At 39.4% G+C, this 16,012-nt stretch overlaps 1 protein-coding gene across 1 annotated transcript; it reads right to left on the bottom strand.

The window, feature by feature from the left end:
• Positions 1 to 4,589: 4,589 nt before the first annotated feature.
• serf2b (small EDRK-rich factor 2b) lies at positions 4,590 to 6,280 on the bottom strand. The gene is made up of 3 exons (XM_028401802.1): positions 6,124 to 6,280; positions 5,199 to 5,307; positions 4,590 to 5,017 (listed from the first exon to the last, which is right to left on the bottom strand). The coding sequence occupies exons 1-3, from the start codon at positions 6,128 to 6,130 to the stop codon at positions 4,945 to 4,947; spliced, it is 189 nt and encodes a 62-aa protein (XP_028257603.1). The 5' UTR covers positions 6,131 to 6,280; the 3' UTR covers positions 4,590 to 4,944.
• Between the last annotated feature and the right edge of the window lie 9,732 nt (positions 6,281 to 16,012).

Below are 16,012 nucleotides of genomic sequence, written 5' to 3'. Positions count from 1 at the left end.
ACCATAAGCTTAGTTGACTGAATAATTATTAGACAAATGTGGTCTTGCCTGCATGATTTCTTTTTTTTTTTTTTTTATTTGTTGTGTACAAATAACATTGTGAACTGTATTTTTTGTATCATTGAGATTGTGACTGTTGTTTTTATTATATTGTACATAAAAAGCACTTTATTTTAATTTTTTTAAGATAAATGAATAAAATACATGTTTTGACACGTGCATGTGTGAGTCTGTTTTTGTGCCATAGGACTAAAATAACAAAGCTGGAGTAATAAACATATTTTCTGGTGCTTCATAGTCAATAATTTTCCCCTTAATAAACACTTTAAGTACTTAACAAATTTAATAGGTAGTGGAATTTACATTTTGCTTAAAAAACCTGTTGGTGAAGCATTTAAAATATAACTTCTGTCATTTGTTGCTTCATGCTGTTGTGACATTTACACAACATCACAGCACACTTTGTGGAATAAAGGCGTAGTTGAGGAAAAAAAGATTCTGATCCACTTCCTTCATGAAGAGAAATGCTACACTGCCTTCTAGTGCTCCAGTTGACACACTTGTAGATTCTGACCTATGGTAAAAGGTATGTAAGGTATTTCATGGTTGTAGAAGATGTTATAGCTTTAACACTCATGGTTCTCATCTTTTTTTCCAAATTTAGTCATTAGTTCCAGTCCATTGTCCTAATTTGCATACTTACTGATATAATCCAAAAGTATTGAAATAGACAGTTAATAAGCACAAGTGTATCTCAATACATACATTAAAATCGTCTGTCATCATGCCAATCCTGTGTGCGTGTGTGTGTGTGTTGCATATCACTGACCATCATGTCCAGCAAACATCCAGGCTATTTACTGCTCAGTGATGAGGCTGCAGATGGCCTCTTTAGAGGAAAGGAACAAATGTATCCTCTGTCACTATTGTGTAATGGCAGCTTTTATCTACCAGTAGATGACCTGTAAGCAGTGATTAAGGGCCTAAAATGAATTTGCAGTTTATTATTTTTGTATTTATTTGCTATATAACCACACCCTCACTGGAACATTAGGTTTGTGACAATACTTGGAGCATGTTTATTAGTCATCAGATATTTACACATGTAACTCTGTGACTTAGTTTTGCAATGAAATAACAGTTGTGACTGAAGTACAAAAGTTGTTATATCAGCCAAAAAAACAAATGACCAACATCTGATTTGGTTGTACATACTAGAAGGTTCTTAAAAGTAAAGCAAGATATGTGAACTACATCAAGAAAAGTCAGCTCAGACAGGAATACCTTAAGAGCTTAAATCAACTTGAAGACTTTTTACTGCAAGCTACTCCATCAGTTCCAAGCAGCAAAACGTCTTCAAGGAACTCAACAAGTCCAGTTGCCCTGCTTCGTGCTCTTGATTGAGAAAATGTTCATAAAAATGTTCATTGACATGTGCCATAATCATTAGGCCTCTTCCCTCACAGACTGCCTGCGAGTGTCAAAGTCCTGATGCTCACATGGCCCCGTACCTGCAGCTGAGCAGAGGACTCTCATCCAGTATGTATCTCAGAATGACTCGTGATTAATAAATTACAGAAGCAGCAGGGACCCATGTCTGTGTCAGCTTTCTTTTCTGTTTCTCTGAATCTCACTGTGTTCTCTCTCCTCTGATGCCCTGTGACAGATCCCATTTACTTTCAACAGCAGCAGCTCATCTGCTGTCAGCGACCATTTGATGAAGAGCAAAGATGGTAATTTGCTATTCATTATTAACAAATCACTGCACCGTGAAAAGTGCCTTGTGTTTGCTGCAGCCTTGAAAACAATTACAGTCGGCCTGGATTTCAGCTCTGATTGTGTTGCACATTTCATGGAAATGCTTCGTTGACGGTGATATTGAAAAACAGATTTACTTTTCACAGTCAATGAAGGGAAGTGGAAGATCTTCTAAATCAGTCGAGACCTAACTTCAAAATCAGGTGGTCATGTTAATTATATTACTGCCATCAGTTTAGCTTAGGTTAGCATAAAGTCTGGAAACTATGAGAAACACCCAACCTGCCTCTGTCCAAAGAAACTCCACCCACCAGCACTCCTGCATCCTCCATCATCTGCTCCTCCATCACAAGAAGCAGCTTATGTGTGTGAAGGTAAAGCTGTATTAGAGCTGTATTATAAAACTCACAACAAATCTCATGAACCTTGTGTGAAGAAAGTTTCATCCTGCAGCTGAGGGCTGCACCTGAGAGCTTCCTCCTCCAACATGGTGTTATAAAGGGACTGTTTCTGTGATCAGCCATACACACTGTGTATCAACCAGCTCCATAAATGATTACATCCATCCCTTCTCATGCAGTCATTATCTAAATAAGTGCTTACAGCAGTATCATTGTTGAAACACTCTGCTCTGCTTTCACCATGAGAAGAATGATGAGTACTTGCCTGAGGCTACATTTATCAAGCACCTGATGAACATCTTCATCACATTCTGTTCTATACAGCAGGACTTTTTGTGCAAAATGTTTTAATGTTGCTGCTTTTACTGCTTTGCAGCTATATTTTTTGCACACTAGTGTTTGTGTTGTAGCTCTGGTCCCTCAACACAACTCTCAGCCTGACCATTTCTGTGGTCCGGTGTATCCCATTTGTTTTAATTATTACTGAGATGTGGAACATATCCCAGAATTCACTCTGCATACTGCTGTGAGCAAACTGTATTGTATGGCGTAGATTAGTGCTGTATAAAACTTTTGTTCTAAACCTACAGTGTTCCCAGAAGCACAGTAGTCTTTTTTAATACTGGGGAAAAGATTTAAACCACCAGAACTGAGAGGACTATCTGGCACTTGATAGAAAACACTAAAGTACATAAAGGCCGATTCAGACTGTACCAAACTACCTTTAAAGGACTCATGAGGGCATATTTTTTGACCTAGTGAGTCAAAAACCTGGGCATGATCTGCTGCCTGTGACCTGCTCCATGAAGAGACTTTAGAATGGAGGTATGCTGTACCCACATTATTCCATTTTATCTCCATTTAGACATATTTAAACTCTAAACAATGAGCTCCCGAGTATAAACTGTGGGTGGAATTATTATGGGTAACACCTCAGGCATAGGTCTCATAGGAAAAAATGATTAAAGTCATGAATTACTGTTGTTTTTTCTTTCCTTCTGAATCGTGAGACCTGTTTCAGTGAGGACTGCATGAAACAGGCCTTTTTCTTCCATTTCAGTCTTTTCTAAATGAAGAACGCCTGAAGGTCATTCTGGAAAGGCTGAACAGTTTATAGATTAGATTGAGATGTTGCCACACTACATGTTTTGTGCCAGTGCATTGTTGTCCACTTCTCATTTTGTACTTTGACAAACAGTTTTAAATGCAACTATTCATTTTTCCTGTGTTTCAATAGCTCAACAAATTCAGCAGAGAAAGCCCAAAGAAATGAGTTTCCGTGTGTGAATGTAACCAGAGACGCTTACTCTTCTTTGCATTCTGAGCTCGTCTCTTGGTCTGTTTTAAGAAAACCTGCCAGTACTATTAGGCCTTATGCTTGAATTTAAGAGGGATCTGTGCCATGCTGGAAGCAGAGTACTTGGGATGATAGTGGATAAGGTTAGAATTTTCTGGAATTTAAGCATCCTGCTGATTCTGCATTTGTTCCTCATCACTATTCAGCTTGTGGGCCGCTCTCCTGCTATCTGGGATGAAAAGCAGCTAAACTGGTGACTTAATTATACGCCCTGTAATCTGAGGACTGAGGACACCAAATCACTGGATTTCAGGAAGTAGACACGCTGTTAATAGCCTGAGGTGTAGCTCGCTGGCTCGAACATAAAATACCAACAAAACGGACTTCATGGTTGTTAGTAGGGCCTATACAAGAGCAGTGCAGATTATGTTCATAAAATAGGAATTTTAAGCTTTTACAGAAATTATAATTAAAACTGATAATGTGATGTGTTGACAGTATTAGTAGACAGTCAAACCCAAATTGTCCTTATTCCCATTGTGAATATAGTTAAAATTTAAGATTGGTGTTTGCTTCCACCTAGAGGACGTTGTGAGTACTACGTTGCAGACATTGTTTCATTACAACACATTTGGCACACTCCAGTGTTACACAAGCTGATAGAGGACAAGAAAAACTTAAACACCGGTTTTTTGAACAGGATGTTGTGTCTTTACATTAACGTTATTAATAATAATACACTCTAAAAGGTGCCCTTAAACACACTAGTCACTATTTTACTATTAAAGTTAGTTAATACTAAACTTTTGAGTGAACATGCAGGAGCTACTCTCCTTATATGTACAGAACTGTTTTCTGGGGTGCACATCCTCCACTTGCTTCCTTTGCAAAGCTTAATATTTGATCACGTTTATGTCAAAAACTAATCAAATACCAGAAATCAGACAACTGCCTAAAATTTTTTTTCATGCATTCTTCTCCTACACTTAACCCAGCACCTAAATGCAACTCCATTAAAACACTCCTGCAATATCAGACTGAACTAATAACAGTAAGCTCCATTGTGACAACAACAATAAATATCATGTGAATATGCTGCACAAACCTTAATACCAGAATAATTCAAGAAAGCATGAACTAAAAGGATACACTTTATTTGAGACCAGCAGGGGACATTTTGTACAAAAATACACAACTGTTACGCAGATGCTTTTGTGTTAAGAATTGTTCATCTTTATCCTGCTGCTTACACCACTGATGCTTTGCTGCATGCAGCACCAACATGGGACAACCGCTAACTTGCTCAGACATAATTTCACCGTGTGAAATAACAAATCCAACAAGCAATGTCATTTGTCATAGGGAAGAATGGAGGACCCTGGATTCTTGAGTCTAGACAGAAATGACAGATCCATTCTCATAAATATCAGGAAGAATGCTGAACGTGGGATGTTCTTGAAACACTGAATTCATCTTGGAATCCTCTCATTACTTGGACTTTGTGCCTCCTTTTCCAGTTTCAGCTGCCTTTTTCTGCTTCTGTTGCATTATCTCGGCATCCCTTGAAGAACAAAGAAGGGAGAAAATATTTTGTGAGTGGACACCTTATGGTGACACACACAAACAAAACACTTCACATGCATTATGAGGCCACTATTCTGATTAACAGCCTGAATATAATCAACAGCCATGCTTTGTTTATTTATGGCCACATCACTGATTCTGCTGATTACTTAGCTTACCTCTGCTTCCGGGCAGCAGCAGACAGCCCATCATCACCCCTCTTCCCTTTAGTCTGTTCAGTATGCTTTTTGGCATTCTTCTGGCGTGCAAGCTCACGTTGATTTCCTCCTGGATGAAAAAAAAAAACAATTAAAAAAACAAACACAATGCAGATGGGAACAAATTGACACATTTGTGAGGCACACAGCAGCCTGACAAACCTTTCTTCTACTTCTAAATACAACCGAGCACAAACCACTACTAACGTTCAGCCGTTTTCTAATTTCTTTTAAAAATAGTGTGATTTTTTAAAACACTTCTGTATTAAGGATGACTAACAATAACAGGAGAAAATGGTGCAAAGCATGAAAGCAGCCGACGTGGCAGAGAGGCGCTCATGAGCAGCTTCAAACCCAGAACAACAACCAAGCATCTTCCACCCGTGACAAACCGTCACGCCAGCAGCTTCAACAAGGACGAAGCAGCGAGGTCAGAGCCACCTTTGCGGTAATAAAATGGTATCGCGTGCAATAACAGTGGTGGTCATCGGTCATATTTGCTGACCGCCATGGTCCACATACGTGTGTTTTCTGTCCTCACAGTAGGCCAGGGCTGGGACTAAGAGCCGGACAACGAACCAAGCTGGCCCATCGTTGTTGACAAATGTATTTAACGTTACACACGTCGAAAACTAGACGTTAGGCGCACAGATTCCGGTTGAAACTAACAAGAGCCAGCACAGCTACTCGAATCGACAAATACTCCTGCAAATACATCCACAATGACCTGAATCCTGTGAAACGTTACGACGTTCCGTCTGCTTCAGAAAATAGACGGAACCCAACTCGGCCAATGCTAACGTGCGCCAAAAACAACGAGCACAGACTACATGCAACCGAGTAAAGTACATGGATGCCTTACAGTCAAATATATGTCGATACCCACTCGTCATTTTTGTTATCGATGCTTCTTTCGCCCAAAATCCAAACTCAGCCAAAGGGCCGCTGGCTCCCTTCTCGTCGCTCCAGTCGCTGTTGCTGCTTCGATTGCGCCTCGGTGGCTGCCAAGTATGCGCGAGACTTCCGCACGAGAACCAGAACGTTCTGTCCAATTTTATGGGACTGCGCATGCGCAAGACTACTGGCACTTACCAGTAGTAAGTAGTAATATCAATGTACATCATCAACAACTAGAAAAGGGCATTTCCTGAAGAAAATGCAAGTTTGATTGCTGCAGCTGAAGCTTTGCTTTGAACGCTGATGTGAAGGATTGCTCTAAATTGCTGGAGAATCAGAGCAATTCAGAGCTTTGTATGCCTCTGTGTGTCAGCCTGTCACCATGGTAACAGCAGAGGAGACCTCAAAAAGCACTCCAACTTTGAGAGCCTGGCGCGAAGAAACTATTGGGAATTAGAAAATTCTGAATACCAGTTTGAGAGATCGCATCTAATGAGCGTTTTAAGACTAAAATGGAGTCTGTAGCTTGAAATGTGTAGGAGGAGATACATTTGGCAGATTTTTTTTAAAAAAAACTTGAAGTTGACCCGGAATGTCCTCTGTGAGATGAACATTTTGATAGTTGAATGGCTGAAATCGGTCAATGTATGCTGAAAGTACGCTGTGCCAAAAAACTTACGGAAGAATAAAAAAAAGGAAGAAGAAAGAGGGTGAATAACAAGTTTGATTGCCGTAGCAATAACAATAACAGCAGCACTAACAATTCGGCAGCATTAGTTTAGTCAGTTCAGGCGAATGATTTAAGTTTCATCCACAGTTCTCAGAGGTGTTTGGTGCAGTAAAGTTTACAGCGAAGGAGCCAGCAGGTGGCAGACTATGCTAAAGTAAAGATGGAGGAGATGTAGGCACAGACTCAAGAGTGTTAATGCTGGACTCAGTGGCAACAAAAATGTACAAATATGACATATACACAGTTTAAATTCAAAGAAGTGTGGCTACATACAAACGTGAACATCAATAAAAGCTAAATCTAAATGACCTCATTTGATAATTTAAATAGAAATAGACATAGAAACACTTTTTCAGTTTCACTCAAACTTCAGTGTAAATGGAATCCTGTTAATAGAAAAACCACATGATGTTTTGGTGTTGTCATTTTATTTGCTGTCTGGTTAGGTGAGTCATGTCTGCCCTAAACTGAACTCACACTGACACTAGAAGAAAACTCGACATACTTTAGCAAAACTTTCAAGCATCTAATGCACTGCAGCCCTTTACAAAAATGTATCAAATATAATCTTGTAGAAAAATAAACTTATTTTAAATGATGGGTGTAAGCTTGAGTATGCAGCTGTCAAGATAATATCAGTCTTAAACAGAAAGCTTAAACTGTGCGCACAGAGATGGAAGTGTGGGAGGAGGGAGAATGAGAGGACAGGGCTGGGTTTCTTACTGCATGGCAAATACTATATTTTAAGAACATAATTACTGTTTGAATACAATGAGCCATCAAACTACTGCAATTGTCTCGCCATCGGTTTATTTGGGTGAAGGATAGGGACTTCTTAGAATTTAATTATACGCTGTAAGTTTGTTCTAGTCTATTGTTCTTTGCATATTGTTTGTTTGTAGATGTGGAACAAAAAAAATTTTGATGTGATCCAGAACTTTTTCTGTCAGGTTTCTCCTCAAAGGTCACAATCAGGTACCTCTAACATAATGGATGAAAATAACCAACAAGTGTTCTTGTATTTCTTTACTGGACCATTTCAGCAACAATGTCTACAATGTCTACTAACATTTTTTTTCTATCAGAAAGAAAGAAATTAATATAAGTCTGTAAATAAATTAGATTTCTCTTTTTCCTTGTGAAGGTTGGATGCTAGAAAAATGTCCACCGTTAGTGCTTGTCCCTCATGTGGGGGTCCTTCATAATCCTGTTGTTGTCCATATGAACAGGAAATTGAATTATCTCAGACAATATTAATGAGTCACTGGTATTTTTTCCTGCCTTGAATATATAGAGGAAAGATTTATTTATATATCCTGGGAAAGAGGGCAGTTTATAGATGGTCCCTTGAAAAGTTGTCCGTACAAACAGATCTTATTGTGACCGCAAACAGAAGATCAAGTGGATAAACAGCCGTGGCTTCTTCATGCCACAAGCGTGCTGGAGCGTGAAGACTTTAACAGCCTGTAGAACAGCATGTCGAACACTGTGGTCAGTTTATTGGGCTGGTGGCGACACGGAGCAGCCCAGAATGTCTGCCTGTGACTTGTTTTCCACACAGCTGCTTTCAGCGACAGCATCCTGCTAAGCACAACTATTTTTGTCTGCTGGGTAATTATCACCACCTGGTAATTTTGACAATGTTGACTCCTTCTGGTTTATACAGCCTCAAAATGGCAGTGCTGTCCTTGTGCGACTGCAACCTGTCATGTTGCCAGTTATGTCTCCAACTTAATCAAAGGGAGAAAAGCTGTTTTCCATTAATTTTACACTACATTTAAACAGAAGACTTTATTTTAACAGTAAGTCCTCATCCTGTAATGACATCCAGCACATACTGCAACAGCATTTGTGTGAGTGTGTGTGAGTGTATTCATTTGCTGAGTGATGATTACTAGATTTGTGGTTTTAAGGACAATAGTTTATTCTGCCAGTTGATGAAAACATGGGGTGTATATAATGTGATGTGAGGACAAGACAACTTCCATTAATTAATCTTCCAATATTTGATTGCACAATCCTCATGCAAGGGTTGCTCTACGTAGAGCAGCCCGTGCCGAGGCTGATCATGAAGTGGTGGAAGCGCTGATGTGTGGCCGTATAAACTTAGTGTGACAAGCTGGACGTATGGTGCATTCTTCTCTGTCTCATTTCACCGCTGTCATCCATCACACTGCCAGAGTCCTGCCTACTGTCGTGAATGATTGATGGGACTTGCTGAGCCCATCTTCTGCCTTGCCTTAATGTCCCTCATGCCCTGATTGTTGGGAGCTAATTTTGACATGAGCCCATGAAATTATGATGTTGCTTGTGCTGTATTGCCAAATACTGTGGCCTACATGTATTTTTATGCTCTTCTTTAAACTGACTATAAATAAAACTGACTATAAATGTTCTGACTGTACTTTCAGAAAAGCATGCCAAATGTTTCTATATTTGATTTTATACTCCTTAATGTAGAGCATAATGTATATAAACAAGGCAATACCACAGATTGTTGCTGTGCTTTCCTCTTTTTAGCAACTTGTTTAAGATTCATGTGATATATAATAGCATTTTACTTGATGTATTCAAAATACACTTACAATTCTGAAGGGTCAGCTCGGTATGGCTTGTTTTAGATAAAAACATGGCAACATAGCAGGTATATGATTATAAATCAAATGAAAAGTCAAAAAATGGTCTGGCAACAGTGCAGTGGATCATCAAAGTGCATGTCTGGACCTAATTAATAGAAAAATCCATCCAAGACACATAGTTAAAACCAGCACAACTTGGCAGTGATGATTGAGGTTTCAATTCCCCCCCCCAAAAAATAAAAAAAAAAAATAGTTTTGCTGATGGCTTTATTATGACATATGACTCTGAAACCGATCTTCAGTTGCCAAGAAAATGGTGGAGAGTCTTGTTGCAGATGAATTTTGCTTTGTGTGTGTAAAGTACAATGTAAAGTAAACGTTGATGTAAAACAGTCAGTTTCCACTTCAGTCTCTGATGTAGTTTGGTTGCCAAGATAAAAAGTTATGGTTTAAGACTCTAACTCCCCTATAAGCCTGTGTTTTGTCAGTGTTCACAACACCACACCCAAATAATCACATGTGCCATTTTGTGAATCATTGGCATTCGATGTGTTATGTTGTTTACTTCAGAGGACGTGTTAGGTGTCACCATCTACTGTATAGTTTTGCAGGATATTCTTTCACTTGTGGCTTTGTCTTTCTCTGTGCTGAGTATAATAGAAGAAATGGGTTAATGTGTTACATTGTTGGGGAAAATAGGAACATAGTTCGCTTGCTGGCCTCTGCTCTTTGGAAATTTCAGGCTCATCAAGAATTCATGTAGGTTAGGTAAGTGTGATGTCATGGAAGGTTTGTCCATCTTTATTTACAGTCTCAATGAACCATGTGCTGACAATCAGCCTGTGAATTATGGAGTTCCATTTGTGATGAAATTATATCCACCTGTGCACTGGAAATATTGAGTGAGTATGTTTGAACTGTTCCTTTAATGTAACAAACTATACTGACTGGTTTGATATGAATGCCACCCTCATATGTCTGGTTTGTTTGTGTTTTGTTTCACAAAACTGAAACCGCACACAATAATGAGGGATTTAGGAGGGATCCTGGAGTCTGTTTTGAGGTGATTGAACCAGACAAAAGAACTTTCCTCTTTGACATTTTCTTCTCCAGTCTCACCTTTACCTGATGATGAGCCTAAGTGGCTTGCCTGAGGGGAACTAGGCTACATGATCAAACGTTAGTTGGGGACAAAAGAAGACACATGAGCATCAAGGTAATTTCTTGTGGAGTGCAGATGTTGCACCGGTTGACCCTTTAACACCGTCCAGCAGGGGTGGATTAAGCTGGACTGAATGTCTCTGACAGAAGCATGGGTGTAACCTTCAGAGAACACAATTTTGCTTTATTCGCTTTAATACTTTGCTCTTATTGGACCTGTGATGTGTGAACATTGTGAGATTGTCAGGACAAAAACACATCAAATTCAATTTCATCTGCTGTTTGAAGTAATTGATTGTGAGTTGTAGATTTGACACAGCTACGTTGCGTTGTGTGGAGCAAAGCGTTACAACCTGTCCTCTCATGCAGCCTAATTAAATGTTCTTCCGTTTGGCACGGAACAATGGCAGTCATTTAAGGATGAAATGACAGCTTTATTTTTCTAAATTTACATCAGATGTACACTCTGTCTTCCACTGTGTTTGTTGGTTTAATTGTAATTGTAACCTGATTTTAGCAGCATATCAAATTAACCCTTCTGTGGATGCAACATGTTGTCCTCCATGTTGAGTCATTTTGAGTTTTTATTGCTTCATAAGACCAAGTTGACAAATAAATCCATTGTTTTCCTGATTACATAGTGTTGATATGCTGAGAAAACATCATGAGTAGTTTGAGCAGTAGGCTATTATGATGATAAAATAAACACATGACATTGTCCAGATCATGTTTTTTTTTAATGGTTGTCAAGGTAACAGCTGATATATGATCTCCAGAGTAAAACAGAGTGGAAATGCCAATAACAGGGTTATAAAATCCACTATCAAACTGAATTGTAGAAAAGATAATTACACTAAACACACCTCCACATAATGCACACACACACATCATGAATGGATCAAAGCCCTCTTTTTTATTTTTTTTTAAATTATGATGTCTGTCCCCACCTGTCTGTGTCTTCATCCTCCTGTCGTAGATGAGCTCACCACTCCTCACTGACTCATCCTGGTTGGTTCCAGAGACTGACGGCTCTCCACTCTGCATGTAAAGTACAGAGAATTATTCCATCAGTGCAGACTCACTGAAAACACTCTGTATGCACGAGATGTTAGCAACTCCACTGAGCTCATCAGTGAGTCTCTCTTAATAGCTTTTCCTGGCCAACGTGGTCATTTGTATTGTACTGACTGTACAGCACATGACACAGAATAAAGAAATGCAAATTAACTCCATGTGATCTTATTCAATACATGTTTTATTTACAAAAGCAGCACACAATACCATTGTGGTCACAGTAATGTCTACTATCTGTAACAGTCTCAGACATAAACAATAGTAATTTGGCAATGATTTGAAGGACAAAGTGATTTTGTCCTTCACTCAGCACTGCTAAACTGTCCTGTGGGTTTCATTTTTCACAACATTGTGAAAATACAAAACTCTACAGCACCTTGTAATTGGCTTTCTGAAACAAACGTTTCTGCCTGACACATCATAGTCTGCAGCTAATGACAAGCTTCTCTTCCATTCGATGATGAGTCAGATGAGTGCAGTGACACACTTGGTTAGGTTTAGGAAAAAGATGATGATTTGGGTTCAAATGGACCTCTTTTCAACATAAATACATATTTATTGCCCTAAAATCAGCTTCTTCCCCAAAAGCCCACCCTGTCTGACAAATTTTATGTCCACTTATCCACACGGCCAGAGGAGGGCACATAGCTAACACTTTTCCTAAAAAACAAGACTATAGAACTGAAGGAATTTTGTAGCTGACAGTGAGCTGTGACGCCGATTTTTCTTTAAGCAAGTCTCACTGATTCCTAGAATCAATAAATTTTTTTTATTATCTCATCATGCAAAAATGTTTTTATTTTACAGCACACATCCTGGGTGCACATATCGTGCACACATACTTTTTTATGTGCTGTTGTCATAATCAGTCACACTGGAAGGAGAAGTGAAAATTTGCCGATTTGTGATGATGTGGCACATTTGTGTTGTGTCCGTGAGCATGAAAAGATACAGAAGTAGATGTTACCGTAGGTTATCGCAGTAGTGTTGTCGATCTGTTCATTACATAGTCTACACTATTTTTGTACCTTATCAAGAAAATTTGATAAATGCCAAAGAAATCATTTGAAGCGCTGATGAAGATTTTTAATAATGTGCAGAAAATATAAATATAAATGTTCATCACACTATCAGCAATCCCTGAGGAGTGACACTAAAAGTAGAATCCCAGATGTGGTAATCTCCTCCATGGCAACTGGCCTTCACCAGGCCTCAATTAGCTGAGTGGCAGGGCACATGGGAGACCCTTACCCATCTGGAGACAGAGCTCCTGGGACCAAAGCAGAGCAGACCGAGAACAGAAGACTATACAGTTCTATATTGTTGATGTGAGGTGAAACAAATATTCACAGTGCTTTTTGCCTCAGAGGACCTGTAGAGACAAATATTATGAAGGGTGGAATTAGATGCTGTGTGTTCCTTTAGCCTTGCTCCGGCTCCCAGGGTTCTTCATAGTTTGCATAGTCTTTGTTAGGTGGGAGTTTATTATTGTACCGTAGTCATTATTAAGATAAACATGATTTTTGTCTCAATCTTAGCCAGGCAATGTTAAGAGCATGGCTGCTTTCTCTTATGGGATCAACATGTGGCAGGACTCCCATGCATATCAGTCCATCACCATGAACATTATGTGTGCTTGAATCATCGTCGAAGTTGTTGTTGGAAAAAAAGATGTATTTATGTTACCATGTGGACACAGTAAAATAAAACTACAGAGCAACAAGCTTACCTTAACTGCACCTGCTCGTCTGTGTCCCAGTCTGACTGAGAGGTTGTCTGTGGACAGATAAATGCTACTCGTCTGGGTCCCTGCTGTTAGTCACACACAGTCATAATGAAGTTGTGCTGCATGATGTCCAGTCTGCTTCATGATATATTGACTTGTTCATCAGCAGCTGGTGTTTCATATATATTTTAAGAAGCAGTGGCATATAACACAAAGACAATGCACAGTCAAAGACAACTGAAAGGACATGAGGCCATTTAAGTGTTAAGTCTCTCCTCATTTACCTTCCCTGTCTCTGTCGCTCTCCTTTTTTTGAAAGTGCCATGCAGCTGTGGCAGTGCCCTGAATAAGATGACGTTCATGGCCTGAGTGAGTCATCGAGACTGGAGAGCTGCTGGGGAAACTATAGCCCCCCCATCACCCTCCCATCAAGCTTGGGATAAAGCAGCTCCAATCATCCAGCTGAACAACAGGAACAAAATGAGCAGTATTAATCTGTACGATAAAGCAGCGTGCAACAAACATGTTTTTATGTTTTATCTTTCAAGTGTGATTACCTGATAGTAATATGTATTACACTTCCTGACAACTCGATGACTTTCATCAAGCTTCAAAGGCGGTGGCGTCATGTGCTAACAGAGCACACACACAGAACACACAGACAGAGACACGCACAGGCAGACTGACTGCCTTAAAATATGACAAATGTGTTAGTTGGCCTCAAGGCTCTGCACAGACACTGACAGCCCTGTGATGGACTCAGAGGTGGTGAGCAGCTGACCATGTGCTGTTCTAATAAGCTGACATACTCATCTCTGCATTGATCAAGACAGTGAAAAGTGAACATTACTAACACTATACTGTACGTTTGCTATGGACAGTTGCTATGGATACAGTTCAGGATCACATTCTGTTTGCCTAAAAATCTGATTTCAATTTAGAATCAATATTCAGTGGATAATTTATTTAGCAATTTAATAGCCAGGATAACGCACAACTTTAGATGCAATATTTAAATCTGGGCCACCCCATGTCAGTGTTTGATCTTTGTGCAGAGCTGTACTTGGTAATGTTCTACATCTTTTTCACCCATGTTATGCTGCCATTTTATTATTTCCAGAGGATCTATTACAAGGCAATAGAGTCTGAACAAAATGTCTCTGGCATTTGTTGAATGACACAGTCTTATTTTTATTGTGCTTACTGGTTTTCACTATAATAGGGACGGAAAATAAAAGGTCAAGGAAAATTTGGCTCTCCGTCATTTTTGCCATTCAGACAAAAACATTGACAGTCTCCCAGGAGGGTGACTCGTATGGGCTTGGTCCGATTTGGGTGGTGTGAATACTACAAAAATAAACCAAGCCAGTAATCCAAATACTTGAATACTACTCACCAACAGGATATGTATTCTTTAGTAAAATATTAATCTTCCTAAATCTGTGTGTATCAGATTTTGGTACATATCCATATCCAGCAATGTGTAAATAGAATATTTAGCAGATGCTTGGCTGAATCCTGGGCAGACTTTTAAATCCCAGAGGATATCACAGATGCATTTATAAAGTTGCTGCCACATCCTTATTTGGATTTTACAGCTATTAGATTCATCAGAGTGTGAAACTTCAAACATGGTCTCTGAGACAAAACTCCATCTTACTCCCTGGATATAAATGCTTCAGTAGTCTGGTGTCTGACTTTTATTGGATCGCTCTGTCACTGTGTCCCTGTGGTTATGGGAAATTGGCTCCTGCTCCCAATTACCCAATCCTATTCCAAAGCAGGCTCCATTCCTTGTTGTCTAGTGTGTGGTGACTGAGCTGGTTATGCCAGACCAGACCAGATACTTTAATCAGAAATTGTCCAATTATGCCAATTAAGTTGTAAAAATACAGACTGCTGAGATTTTGCTGTACACAGAATGTGGTCACAAGCATACCTAAAACAGGGAACTAAAAATAGTACTTTAAATGAATGCCTTACTCTGTTTTAGACACTGTCTCATGTAGCATGAGTATCATTCTATAAATCCCTCAGATATAAAAGGAGGATGTTTTCCAGCAGACAAGAATAAGCAGCACTTATTTGACTGCTGTCTCTCCTGATGCATGGAATGATCAGTCACACCTGTACAGTCACTGTAAAAGTGGTGGCTGTAAAGAGCCTGTGTTCCCATTAAAACACCAAAACACCTGGGTCTGCTTAGCAACGAGCGTATAACTGCAGGCGCATGATGGCATAAGCACAGGAGAACACATTCAGAGAGAATGAAAAGCCGATTCCTGAGTATGACTGTGTTGCTTTGTGGGAAAGTTTATCGCCCACCTTCACTTTGAAGACAGCGAAAACAAACATTGGACTCTCAGATGTGAACACAGTTCACAGCCTGTGCTGAGTAAGCCTGAGGATACAGTAGTCTATTCGACTTCCAGATGTTTTTCTGTTATTGAAAACTATTTGAAGGAAGAAGGTAGTCAGCTTGAGACAGGTCACTAAACCTCATCAGCTATGATTGTTTGGAGTAAATCTTGTCTTACACTGTGCTTCAGTAGGTTTTTCAGTTTCACGCACATTACATAGTCTCTTTACTCATCCTTGTCTTTGATGC

This window comes from Parambassis ranga, chromosome 3, assembly GCF_900634625.1.
Source record: "Parambassis ranga chromosome 3, fParRan2.1, whole genome shotgun sequence".
NCBI lineage: Eukaryota > Metazoa > Chordata > Actinopteri > Ambassidae > Parambassis > Parambassis ranga.
This window is presented reverse-complemented; position numbering and strand designations above follow the sequence as displayed.

Coding starts and splice junctions, on each gene's coding strand:
- serf2b (XM_028401802.1), bottom strand. Junction 5,018..5,198: donor GCTGCTGCCCGGAAGCAGAG/GTAAGCTAAGTA, acceptor TTGTTCTTCAAG/GGATGCCGAGATAATGCAAC.